The 14,193-nt window shown below is 35.6% G+C and overlaps 1 protein-coding gene across 10 annotated transcripts in view; it reads left to right on the top strand.

The window, feature by feature from the left end:
* Window positions 1-14,193, top strand: part of DNM1L (dynamin 1 like) — a 46,950-nt gene that overhangs the window by 14,459 nt on the left and 18,298 nt on the right. For 6 of the 10 annotated variants that reach the window (XM_031443816.2, XM_031443817.2, XM_031443818.2 and 3 more), the window contains exons 2-6: window positions 2,968-3,115; window positions 6,409-6,447; window positions 7,926-7,972; window positions 8,391-8,462; window positions 9,655-9,741. In XM_031443816.2, the coding sequence (XP_031299676.2) occupies window positions 2,968-3,115; window positions 6,409-6,447; window positions 7,926-7,972; window positions 8,391-8,462; window positions 9,655-9,741 (393 nt within the window). The remainder of the gene's footprint in view (window positions 1-2,967; window positions 3,116-6,408; window positions 6,448-7,925; window positions 7,973-8,390; window positions 8,463-9,654; window positions 9,742-14,193) is intronic. The other 4 variants (XM_010974644.3, XM_010974645.3, XM_010974649.3 and 1 more) reach the window with 1 other exon arrangement.

The following is a 14,193-nucleotide window of genomic DNA, read 5'->3' on the forward strand; positions in this document are numbered from 1 at the left end:
AAGCATGAGCTGAAGATTTTACATTTAACCAAACTATTTTCAAGAATACACGTCACAAGCTGTTATCTGTATGCTAGAACTGAAGGGTCTTTTTCCCACTAGCTCTTCCTGAGGAGTCTGCCAGAGAGCGAGCTTCAGAGAATCAGAATGGCTAGAGAGACATTAATGTAAGGACTGGCGACGAGCACTACACAAAGGGGGTTAAAAATGAGAAAATATGGTTTGTAAAGAGGTGGGAAGGAGAATGAAGGGATCACATTAAAACATTTAACAAACTTTTTATTAATCATATTGATAATGGAATAGTATTGGTATTATGGTTTGGAGGCTGTGTGTAATGTGAAATGAAAAGCAAATGAATGTTTTCTTCTAATTCTGCCACGGACTCTGTCCTTGAGAACCAAGATCCTCAGTATAGAAGAATAAAGATAGAGATGACTCAGATTGGGAAATATATATATGTATGTGTTTGTGTGTGCTTGTGTACGTGTGTTGTGTGGTGGTAGGGGCAAGATAGAGAAATAAGTTAAACATTTAACTCCAGGAGTTTTAAAAAGGAATAGATAAATAACCTGTCTCCCCCAGGCGGGGTAGGGGAAACAGTGGGAAGAAATTAACAGTATTAAAAAAAATAATCACAAAATGAAATCAATAAAATACAGATTTGACCGAAAAAGTCAACTGGGAAATCTGGTCAGAAACATAAAAGACAGATCATTAGAAATGAGAAAAATGAACAGTGTCTAAGAAAATTATAAGTAGTTTCACTTGTAAATTAGAAAATCCAGGAGAATTACTTGGCTTTTTTATGGATAGGTTTTTAATCAAACACATAAAGAACAGGAAGTTTCCATGCCGCTTAAATTAGTTCAGAGTACAGAAAAGAAATGATGGAAACACCCCAATTTACTTGTTGAGGGGGTGAACCTTGACTCCAAAACCGAGCAACAGCAGATCTGCTGCATAACCTTCAATCTGACCTTCCGTATCCACCCAACATGAACGTTCTGAGGAGCCCTTCTGGACGGCGGGAGTGGGCCCCTGTGTCCTCTGGCTTCTGACTGGATTTAGAAATGGGGGAGCCCTGACGGGAATTGGAGGAAAGGAGGAGACTAAAGCCTGGGTATTCATTCCCCTGGCTCACTGCCTGTGTGTGAGCCAGGGGAGTAAATGTGAAATCGGTGTTACATGTAAACTTGCAGCCTTGGGCTGGCGCTCCCTTTCCTGAAAGCCCTCATCCTTCTTTCGGGCCCTGTGGGCGGGAAGAGCGGCTCTGTCATTACTAACCTGGGGTATTGCACTGTCTCCGGTGATTCCCTCTGAGTCTCATCCAGCGCTGTGTCAACAGCCTGCTTGTAAATAAACTCTCCTTTAATTAACCTAGCTTGAGTGGGCCTTCTGCTGCCTGTAGACCCTTTGTGATATGGTAGATGAGTTTAGGGTTTTTGCATTTGTAGAAAATATGAAATTAGAAGACATACTAGTTTTGACTAAGGAAAAATACAATACACAAAAAATACTGTTACAAAAAACCATGAATTACAAAGTTGAGAAAAACAAATTTGTAAACGTTTAAAATGTATAATAGAGACTAGGCGTTTATATACTATTTGATTATCTGCTGTTTATTAGTATTGTATCTCTGTTAAATTTTCTGAGTGTGACCATTGTGCTGTGGTTATATAGAAGAATACCCTTATTCTTAAGAGATATGCCACAGTATTTAGGGATGAAGTGTCATGACATACTAACTTTCAAATGGGACAGCAAAAGAAAAGTGTGTGTAAGAAGAGACATGAAGCAAATGTGTCAAAGTGTTAATAATTGGTTAAGTTATATGGTACCTTTGTTAAGGCATATGGGTATTCACTGTTAATATTCTTGTAACTCTTGCAGCTTTGAAATTTTCAAAATAAAAATTTTGGGAAAATATTCAAAACAACAAAAAATGAAATACTTATTTGGATAAAGTGCTTTATGTAAAATACCAGCATTTGAACAAGCAAATCACTGAAGGAGACGTACGGAAGGCCCTCAAACACAGTGATGCTTGACTGAATAATAGGGGAATGCAAATTTAAAAGAACTGTCAGTGTTTATCTGTGAAAATAGCAAGATTCAAAAAAGTGATAATGCCCAATCCGGATGAGTAATTGAACAGATGCATAGTTTGGTGCCTGCCATCTTGTAATGCGCAGCCAGGCAGTATCTGTGAGTGCTTACAATCTGTATGCTCTTTAATCCCAACAATTTCATTTAATGAATTAATTAAATATAATGAGGTAACAGAATGAGTAGTGTTCTATGTACAAAGCATGTTCATTGCAGCATTGTTAATAGTAGCAAGAGCCATTTAAACGTCCATTTAAATGTCCAAATTGGGGTTTGGTTTTACATACAGAATACTGTTTAACTATTAAGCATAGATGTTAATATATTAATATGGAATATTCCTGATTGTTACATTAAAAATAAAAGCAGTTTAGAGAAAAATACGTATAATACTACCCACTTAAAGAAAAATATCTACATATTATGGGCATAATTTTACATATACCTACAACACTAATTGAAAATATCTAATATATATGTAGGTGTATATATCATATATACACCAATGTTATGTGGTTGGGAGGGTATCAAAAGTTAGGTAGGAAAATTATGGGAGAGTGGGACTTTTATATTCTTTCTTTTTTTTTTTCTGAGTTACAGATTTTTATTTATTCCATGAAATAACCACAGATAATGTTACCACGTAACTAGTTGATTTGGCATTAGAGTGTATATTCTGTCTTTTTTTTTTTTATTTTAGAGAAATAAAGATCGTATAATAGAAAATGTAACTAAACTTGAATTTTAAAAAACTGCGATAATTAAAAAAATATTTTTTTTGTATAGTATAGTCTTGCTGAGTTACAAAAAAGTCTGTTAAAAAACTCATTTTGCTCTTGTGTGTTCTGTTTTCAGAGCAGTGGAAAGAGCTCAGTGCTGGAAAGCCTAGTGGGGAGGGACCTGCTCCCCAGAGGCACCGGCATTGTCACCCGGAGACCGCTCATTCTGCAGCTGGTCCACGTCTCACCCGAAGATAAACGAAAAACGACAGGAGAAGAAAACGGTAAATTTAGAATTGGAATAAGAATTATTTAAAAATTCTTCATTTTTGGTTGAAGCTTAAAAAGATATGAATTGGTTAGGCAGAAATTAGTGGCTGTAGCAAAGCTGGGAGACTTGTGAGGAAAAGCGGTGTGTGTCTTTTCCCTTGTAAGGAAAGAACAATGTTTGTTGTTTTTGAGGACAATGAGTAAACTTGTTGGGAATAGTACCTTTTTGGTAATTCAGTTTAGTAACCTGTTGTTAATGCCGTTTAATGGAGGATTTAGTTATCTCACTAAACAGGAATTTTTTTACTTTTTATTTTTAATTTATTTGGGGGGGGGGTGAGTTTATTTATTTATTTATTTTAATGGAGGCGCTGGGGATTGAACCCAGAACCTTGTGCTTGCTAAGCATGGACTCTACTACTGAGCTATACCCTCCCCCACCAGGAATCAGTTATTTAAAAAAGTTTTTGTGTCTTTTGGAGTGTTTAACCCCTAGTGTTTCAAACTGTTTTTACTTTTTCATTTTGTTTTAGGATTTGAATATTTTAGATTCTCATTTAAAGATTTTATTTTAAATAAAATTAAAACGATTTAGTTTTTCAGCATAGCAGTGTTATCTCACCTTCCTTTTTCTGATCTTACCATGTGTCTGCTTATTTTGAATCTTTGGCCCTTTAATCTAAGATGAATATTATTTCTAAAAAGTTTTTTTTTAATTTCTAAAAGAGATTATTATTATATTTTATTTATTTATTATTATTACTATTATTACTATTATTATTATTATTATTATTATTATTATTATTATTATTATTATTATTTACTATCCTTCTCTTGCTAAGGCTTGCCTATAAAGTACATACTGTTTGGTTTTTTAGATTCTCCCCTCCATAGTAAATGTGAAGTATTAAGATAAGAAAATGTGCATTGTCCTTTATAGCAGTTCTTCTTTGGTTAAACTGAAAATATTCTAAGAAATACAGTTTTTATCTCTTAGCAGATTTTAAATTGGTTATTAAATATGAATCTTATATTAGTTACACATTTATCAGTGAGGTTTGTAATGTTTGATGAGAGTAATATATTTATTAATGTAAAAATTCCTTTTTAAATATAGTGGCTCAGATTTTCTTATTAAAGTCTGTAAAAATTTTCTGATTATTAAATTACGTTTGTTTGTTTCTTATTCTGCAGAGATCTGTTTTCAGTGCAGTTTCATTCTACATCCTATATTCTAATCTAAGATGGGATGGTAGTGTTGGTGCAGTTGAAGTGACTTTAATTTCTGTATCTGATCTTTTCCTTCACTTATTACAGGAGCATTGGTGGTGGTAGCTTGATTTTTTATTTATTTTTTAAAGAGGGAAAGAAAAAATCCCTGTCATGAGCATCTGCAATGACTGTGGAAAGTTAATTGCTGAAGCAAGTTAATGAAGTTGTAGGTGTTGACAAGTAATGTTTTGGGTAGACTGCCGAAGGGTATGTAGGAGCCTTTTAGTTATATCATGTAGCTTCTTGGTATATTTTTCATCACTTTGCATTTCTGTAATATTTCTTTATTATTGAAATTCTGAGCCTTGAATTTAAGACTTTTGGACTAACATGTGGTCCAGCCTCAAACTTATAGAATTTAACACTTTAAAAATTTCATTCCCACTAATATCAAATTTACCAAATTCCTTAAACTAAGACCTTAAGAAACTGTATGGTGTTAATTGTTTCTTTCTTTTAACTCTTCATATTCTTAAGTCACTTTGAAAAGGGGAGATGAAATCCTGTCTCTCTAACTATTTGCAGATGTGGGCAGTGTTTCCAGAAATAGAAGTGTCGTTTTAGCTATAGAAGTGTCAATTTCTTCTATCTCTTTGCTTGTACGTCCATTATACTTTGTTGATGTCTCTTCTTGGTGGTTGGTCAGTAAATCTGCATATCTTTACCTATATATATATTTTTTCCAAGCTTAGTGCTTATTTTTTATGTAAAAAAACATAAAACCTCACTTAAAATGACAACTCAGCCACCAGGAACACAAAATAGATTTCATAAAGTTTGAGTGCTAAATACCATGTATCTTATTGATAACTAGGAGCGTTCTTTAGTTTCTCATCAGAGGCTTTTTATCCTTAGTGTGAACAGTTCTACTTTGTCGTAAGTCATTCCATCCCAAAGGAAATCAGAAACACTGAAGCAGTAAACATTTAGTTATTTAGCCAGACGAGTATGAGTTACCTGACAGCCTGACAACCGGAGAGGAGAAAGGGAGGAAAACAAAGACAAGAAATTTAAAAAAAGAAAAAAAAATCAGTCTCTAACCATTTTGTATAGGGATTTATAGCGTCAAAGGGCTTTGTTACGTAGCAGAGGCCCAAGTTACCAATAATAGGTTAGTTTAAGAGCAGTGGATTCAAACGTGACACAGAGCAGTATAATCCATCTTAGATATAGGTCCATCAGAACTGCCTAAAATAAAATATTTTAATATGTAATATGTTTAATTCTCAGGAAAATTTATTTATCATGGGATCCTTTATTCTGCCAACTACATAGGATAATTGAGGTATCAGTACAGAGATTTATACTATTTCTCATCTTGCCCCCCCAACTTCTGCCAGTGTAAAAGAATTTTTTGATACAATTTTATTAAAAACAAAATCAAACTGTTTTCAAGTCGGATGGTGGTTTAGTTTGAACTTTGAACTCTGTGATTGTCTTTCATATATTTGTAAGAGATGAATCAGGTTTTCCTCAGATCTCCTTTTAGATAAAATCCCAAAGTAGCATGCTGATTAAAAATCAAAATTTGTTTCTGTGGTGTTTTGTTAAATTCAACATATATTTCAAAGAAAAGAATCCCTTATGAAGCTCAGTCTTAGCAAGTAGGGTAAATACTTGTATATATTTACTTTTAAGATTTTGAAAGATATGTTTGATATGTTTTGTAGTCTTTTTTACTGTAATTTACCTTTTCCCATAGTTAGTTATCAAATACCTAAAGTGAGTTTTTGAATAGTAAATTCATTTTAATCCATTTGTGTTAGAATTAGAAACCAGAGATAATATAATCAGTTTAATGGAAAATAAACATAAATTATGGCACACTATATACTTTGTTTATGTCCCTTAAAATATTATATACATCCCTCTAATTAATTGTAATGGAAATTATATAGTTGTAAATTTTGAATAATTTAATACCATGTGCATTTGAAATGTTCAGATTTTTGCACATTTGAGTTTTTAGGAAGAGTTGAAATACTAGGGATAAGCACTAAACTTACCATTCTGTGCTGTTTCTCTTTAACTACAGACCCTGCTACATGGAAAAACTCAAGACACCTTTCTAAAGGTTTCCTTTATCCATTTGTTTTTGGCCCTTCTTTTTCTATTGTGCCTGCATGTGTGCTTTTGTACTCCTACAGGCTGTGTGCATCTTATTTTTCTTCCATTTTTATTTGCCTGTCCACATTGACTGATTGCAGGTGTTAGTGGTTCTTGTTACCTTTTGGCACTGCATCAGAATTCAGGCTTTTTTTGGTGGTGAATGTAATTTATTTTATTTTAATTTTTAAAAACATGCTTGTGAAGCCAGGCCTTTCCTCTATGATAAGGTAAATTAAAAACACCCCTTTGGTATCTAGTACCTGCCTCTGTGAGTTCTATTCATCTAGATTACTCCAGGCCTCCAATGAGACTTCTTGGAAGAAGGTACTAAGCTTCAAGTAGGTGAGCATTTTACTTGCAAAAAGGATCCAGTTTATTTACCTTTATTCCGCCAAAGAAATTGATCCACTTTTTCTTCAATAAATATTTATTTGGATATCTTAACAGTCATTTTTATTTTGATGTCAGCCAGCTGATCTGCATTATTCAGAAACTCTGTCACTAAGACATTTAAACTCTGAATTTGGCAGGTAATGTAGCTGTGCTTGGGGGAGGCAGAGTCAGTTTACCTTCCTAAAATCAAGCATTTCTAGCTACTTTGGGAAAATTAGAATAAAACTTGCTCTCCAAGTTTTAGACCACTTGAAATGGTACCTACAGTGAATAATTTTTCCTTTTCTCAGCAAGTGCAGGAGGAATAGACCTATTACTGAAAACTGCTGTAGAAGAGCAACTCCATACAGTGCATATGCCGGGTTCCCCCCAAACCATGCCCCCTACCCCATTTCATTTCTTTCTTACCTTCAATTCCAAGGGAAAACATAATCTTGTTCCCGGGGGAGAAAAATCACCTTGAAAGTGCATGTAAATTTACAGAACAGCTTCACATGACTGAAAGGAACGACAAATTGTGACTTTTTAGGTTACTGACAGGAAGCCAAATTAAAATTAAAAAACGCAAAATCAATTGAAAAATTATCTGTTTCATTCACACATTGCAAATTTTTACCTTGAGTTATGTGTGTAAATCTTTTTGCATTACTCAGTATGATTCATAAGTTTTGTTCTTTTAGCCATTAGCTTGAGTGTTTTCGTCAGATAAACTGCTTTTATGTGTAAGATACTTAAAAATAAAGAATATATGTTTTACTATAATATAATTACATACAAAATATGAGGAGAGGTGAACAATTTGATTCATGAAATTTAGATTTCAAATGGTGGGAAGACCTATGAGCAACTCTGAAATTGGTCATATTTTTGAAATACATGGTACAATTTTTACAATGTGAAAGTATAATTTAGCAGATATTAAAATATACATAAACTTATAGTCATGACAAAATAGGAACAAATAATATTGTGTTGCCTTTTTGAATTCCTAGCTAAAGATAAAAAGTAATTTCCATAGTTTTCCAATAAACGGAGGTTTTCTTTTTCCAGGGGTCGAAGCAGAAGAATGGGGTAAATTTCTACACACCAAAAATAAGGTAATCATACAAGAATGTCATGAAGAAGTAACATGTAGAAAACATTTGTTTTGGTACAATTTTTAGTTGATAATTTCATTTCTTATGATTGGCAGTACAGCATGTTATCTTGAAAAAGCTGTTCCTTGTAAAATAAATCTTAACCTAGCTAACATTCCTAACCACTGTAATTTACTTGGAAACTACTTTAAGTTGAGCCCTATTCTAATTTGGAGATTCTTAATCATTGTGAGATCAGGCAGCTTTGAAAAACTCATAAACTATGACTTCTTGGCTCTGAAAAATATATGTGTATATTAGAATTTGTTTGCTAATTCTCTGAAGTGGATCCATAGACATCCTTGACATTTATCAGACCCCACTTGAGAAATTTTAATCTTATTTTGAATATCATGTTTTTTGTCTGAATAATTTTTAGCTTTACACAGATTTTGATGAAATTCGACAAGAAATTGAAAATGAAACAGAAAGGATTTCAGGAAATAATAAGGTAGGTATCTTTTTAGAGCTGGAAAGTATAATCATCAGTAAATATTATCATTGAGGGTATTCTGGCCTTTGAAATTAATAGAATATTTTCACAGATATATAAAAACCTTAGAATCCCTTTTATTTCTTAGAGGTTTTATATACTATCAGATATTTCATGTAGATGTTTATTCTTGATCTTGTGTTTTTTATATATATATATGTATCTTTATTATATACTTTTTCTATTTAATACCTCTGCAGTGTTATCATTTCCTGATAGATTCTAACTCTAACTCAAGAAGCATTATATAACTTACAAGATAACTTGTATTTTGAAGAGTTCTTTTTCTTACCTGAGTTAGGCTAGATTAAGTTTTTCTTTTCAGTGAAAATGAAGCGTAATCTTAGAAATCTGAATTGTTTTCTTATATTCTGAGAATTTAAATTAGGTGTCTAAGATACCATTAATCTTGATGAATGTTTGCCTCCAGTAAATTCCTCTGTTTTCTCTTTCTTTCTTCTTTCTTCTTACTATCTTTCTGTTCCCTTCTCTTTTGTTTTTATTTCCATTCTTGTACAGGCACATTTAATCCCACAAGTGGGACCTAGCTAACTACTAATGTTAAAAAAAAACAATTACTGAGCACTTTTATCTGCCACGTACTACGCTGGAGAGGTTATTTCCTGACAGAAGGGTGCTTTTGAAGCCATGTTAATTCTTTATGACCATTCAGGATGTTTGTCTGTTTCAGTGATTGACTAAGCTTTGTTTATTGTTGACCTCTGGGCAGGTGACCTTTCAGTTGCTGCTACCACTGTCATACTCGTTACCTGTGGATAACCTGTTACCTGTATCTCACTGTCAACTCAGGAACCTCATAAATTTGGATAGTAATACATTATTCTTTTGTTCAGCACTGGGTCTGCTACACATATTTAAGAAATGTTGCTTGCTTAGAATCAGGAGAAAATAATGTGAAATATAGGGAAATAAATTGGTATAGAGTTGGACAGAATTATAACCTGTGGCTGGCTGCCTTATTTACTATGTTTCATCCCTTTTGATTGTTGAAATATTTTAAGATCATGGCTTAATTAATACTTAAAGGCATCTAATGTCTATCTACTTGAAATGAGGTTTACTTTAGCATTTTATATTTCATTGAAATTTTAATATGATTTTAATATGGTATTTTAACACTTATTTTTAGGGAGTTAGCCCTGAACCAATTCATCTTAAGATTTTTTCACCCAACGTCGTCAATCTGACACTTGTGGATTTGCCAGGAATGACCAAGGTAAAGAATAGTTGTTTCTCATTGTGGATATGGTCATGTTTGTTTTCACTGGAACAAATGTGGTTTTTCCTTAACCTCTTATGGAATAATCGCCTTTTTTTTTTTTTTTTTTTTTTTTTTGCAATTAACTTGAGCTATTAGCAGTATTTGACACGGTTGAGCCTTCCCTTCTCCTTGACACACTTTCTTTACTTGGTTTCCGTGATACCATACTCTGGAGGATTATCTCCCATCTCACTGGTGACTCGTTCTCTGTCCCTTTTGCTGGTTTCTTATCTTCCCAAGGTCTAAACAGTGAGTGCCCCAAAGCTCAGTTTTTGGACCTCTTGTCAAGGGAGTATATTTAACCCTTTGATGATTTCATCTAGCCTTATGACTTTAAATATGAGTGTCTCTCTGCTGACAGCACTCATGTCTTCAGGCTTGGATGTTCATCCTGTATATCTGTCTACTTGACACGTACCCTTTAAATGTCTAATAGGCATTTCAGACTTGATGTGTCTAATACCAGGTCCTGATCTGTCCCTCAACCTGACTTGATCCTTCTGTGGTCTCCCTCATCTCAATAAATGGCAGCTCTGTTCTACCAGTTGCTTAGCCAAAAAGTTTGTAGTCATCCCTGACGCTTCTTACCCCACCCCACTTTCTCTGTTAGCAAATCCTCCTGGCTCTCCTTAGCATTACGACACAGGCGTACCTGGAAGACACTGCAGGTCCCGCTGCAGACCACCGCAATACAGGGAATATTGCAGAAAAGCAAGTCACACAGGTTTTTTGGTTTCCCAGTGTATATATGTTTACACTATACTGTTGACCCTTGAACAACATTGGAACTGCATGGGTCCACTTATATGTGGGTTTTTTTCAATAAATATATTGGAAACATTTTTGGACATTGGCAACAATTTGAAAAAACTTGCAGACAACCTTGTAGCCTAGAAATGTTGAAAAAATTAAGAAAAAAGTATGTCACAAATGCATGAAATATATGTAGACACTAGTCTATTCTATCATTTGCTACCATAAGGTACACACAAATCTGTTACAAAATTAAAATTTATCAAAACTTTTGCACGCACAGACTCTGCACAGCACCATTTGTAGCATTTGTAGTTAAGAGAAATGTAAACAGACATAAAAATGCAATATTAAGTCGTAACTGCATAAAATTAACTCTAGTACATACTGTACTACTGTGATGATTTCATGGCTACCTTCTGTGCTGCTGTGATGAGCTCAGGTGTTGGGAGCGTCCACATAAGACACTTTGTGATGCTCATCATCCCAGTTCTTCTCCTGTAAATTGCATTTCACGGTAAAAAGTGATCTCTTGAGATCCTTACGTATTTTTCATTGTGTTCAGTGTGATACTGTGAATCTTGAGCAACACCATGAGACCCACATGAAGTGTCACTAGTTACGCTGAAAGTGCTCCCAGGAAGCAGAGAAAAGTCATGATGTTATAAGAAAAGTTGAATTGCCTGATACGTACCATAGATGGGGGTCTGCAGGTGCGGTCGCCCACCATTTCAAGATAAGTGAATCCAGCTTAAGGACCATTGTGAAAAAAGAAAAGGAAATTCATGAAGCCATCACTGCAGCTGTCCCTGAAGGCACAAGAACCTTGCACTTTATGTGAAATACCTTTTTATCCTGTATTGAAAATTCAGCTTTTCTGTGGGTGCAGGACTGCTGTACGAACGGCATACCCATATACTCTGATGTGATTTGAGAAAAAGGGAAGTCACTATATGACAGCCTGAAGCAAAAGGAAGGTGAAGGACCTAAAGCTGGATAATTTAATGCCAGCAAAGGATAGTTTGATAATTTTAGAAAGAGGTTTGGCTTTTAAAAAATGTCAAGGTTACAGGAGAAGCAGCTTCTGCTGACCAAGAGGCAGCAGGCTTAGTTCTCAGATGCTGGTAAGAAAATCACTGAGGAGAAAGGTTATCTGCCTGAACACGTTTCTGATAAAGATGAAAGTGCCCGATTCCGGGGGAAAAAAATGCCACAAAGGACATTTATTAGTAAGGCAGAGAAGCAAGCACCAGGATTTAAGAAAGAAGGGATAGGCCAGCTCTTCTGTTTTGTGCAAATGCAGTCAGATTTATGATCGGGACCACCCTTGTCTATAAAGCTGCTAACTTCTGGGCCTTGAAGGGAAAAGATAAACACCAGCCACCAGTCTTCTGGTTGCACAACAAGAAGGACCGGACAAAGGGAAACGTTTTCTGGATTGGTTCCATTGATTGTTTGTCCGTGAAGTCAGGAAGTACCTTCCCAGTAAGGGACTGCCTTACTAAGTTCTTAACATGTCAGACAGTGCCCGTGGCCACCCAGAGCCCCACGAGTCAAACACCATAGGTGCTGAAGTGGTCTCCTTGCTCCCAAACACAGTGTCTCTAATTTACCCCCTACATCAGGGGGTCGTGTGGACTTTTAGGCGCATTACACATGGTACTCTATGGGAAGGGTCATCAACACTGTGGAAGAGAACCCCAGTGTGAGAAAATCCTGAACATCTAGAAGGGTTACACCACTGAAGATGCCACTGTTGTCATGAAAAAAGCCGTGAAAGCCGTAAGGCCTGAAATAATACATTCCTCCTGGAGAAAACTCTGTCCAGATGTTGTGTCTGACTTTAGGATTTATGACAGAGCCAAACAAAGAAATCATGGAAGAGATTGTGGATATGGTTACAAAAAGTAGAAGGTAAAGGGTTTCAAGATACGGATCTTGTAGAAATTCAAGAGCTAAAGTAGACACTATACTGGAGGAACGTCACGGAAGATGACTTGATGGAGATGAGTGCGTCTGAAACAGTGTCAGGTGATGAGGATGAAGACGCAGAAGAAGCAGCGCCAGAAAACAAACTCATTAGACAGTTTGTCAGAAGAGTTCCAAGATGGTACTGCATGGAAACATTTTTAGAGTGAGAAAACAAAAGAGACAAATTACAGTGTGTTTCCATGAAGTTACATGGAGTGTGCCTGCCTCTCCTGCCTCCCCTCCCACCTCCTCCACCTCTTCTGCCTCTGCCACCCCTGAGATGGCAAGACCAACTCCTCCTCCTTCATGAAGACGAGGATGACCCACTTCCACTTAGTAGTAATTAATCATCATGCTGTACAGTTTATCAGCTTACCTTTGTGTATGTGTGTGTCTCCATGTGACAGTCTAGTGATGGTGTGGCAAGAACTGTCTGAGATGTTTTTGTGTCATCGTTGCCATCCTCACCTAAGTGTTCACTGTGTAGGACGTCATGTAGGAGACTTCAACTGAAGTAGACAGCCTATCCTTACATAGGCGTAAAGTGAGTGATATTTAATATAAAATCAATAATGTGTTAGTTTTCTTAGTGCTTAATAACTTTCTTTCAAAGAATGATATTACCAAACAGTGTGCCTTCTCTGGTAATTGGAGAAACTGCCTATCAGCTGATCAGCACAGGTAAGTGGTTCCCAGGGCTGTGTTATGAATATGACTGCAGTGCTGTGTGCTGTAAAAGTTTTACAGCGTTCACTCAGTGTGTAGGCTAGGCTCCCATGAAGCAGTCATGTTGCTGCTGCTTTGTTCCCAGTGCATGAATTGTTACATCTGTAAATAAATATGAATTTCTTTTTCACATTATCTTTTCATCTTTGATGTCTGGTGTGTATATAACATCTCCAGTGTTTTATCTTGTAAGACAATATTGCTGTAGGTACTGACATAATTTTTCTTGTGAACAGATGACATAAACTTATATACACTGTACACATAAACTGTACTTATCAATACGGTCCAGTACCGTAAATGTATTTTCTGTTCCTTGTGACTTTCTTATTAATTTTTTTAGCTTACTTTGCTGTAGGAGTACAGTATATAGTATATATAACGTATGAAATGTGTGTGAATTGGCTGTCATTGATAAGGCTTCCAGTCAGCAGGAGGCTATTAGAAGTGAAGTTTTTGGGGAATCAGAAGCTACATGTAGATTTCTGACTGTGGGGAGGGGGTCAGTGCCCCTAACCCCCATGTTGTCTAAGGCTCAGCTGTACTGTAGTCTGTTGTGTCGCAGTACCATTATGTCTAAAAAAACAATGTACATACTTTCATTAAAACGGCTTTTTTGCTAAAGAATGATAGCCATCAGCTGGGCCTTCAGTGAGCCATGATCTGTTTGCTGGTGGAGAGTTTGAAATGTTTTGAGAATTACTAAACTGTGACACAGAGACATGGAGTGAGCAAATGCTGTTGGAAAAATTGATGCCAGTAGATTTGCTTGTCACAGGGTTACCATAAACCTTTGATTTGTTAAAAAACGCAGTATCTGCAAAGCACAATAAAGCAAAGTGCAGTGAAACAGGGTGTGCCTGTATATCTGGAACTCTATCATGTCTTACAAATTCATAGCTACCGTCTTGAGCTAGCCACTGTCATCTCAGCTGGATTGCCACCAGAGCCTCCTGA

This window comes from Camelus dromedarius, chromosome 25 (assembly GCF_036321535.1).
Source record: "Camelus dromedarius isolate mCamDro1 chromosome 25, mCamDro1.pat, whole genome shotgun sequence".
Classification (NCBI taxonomy): Eukaryota; Metazoa; Chordata; class Mammalia; order Artiodactyla; family Camelidae; genus Camelus; species Camelus dromedarius.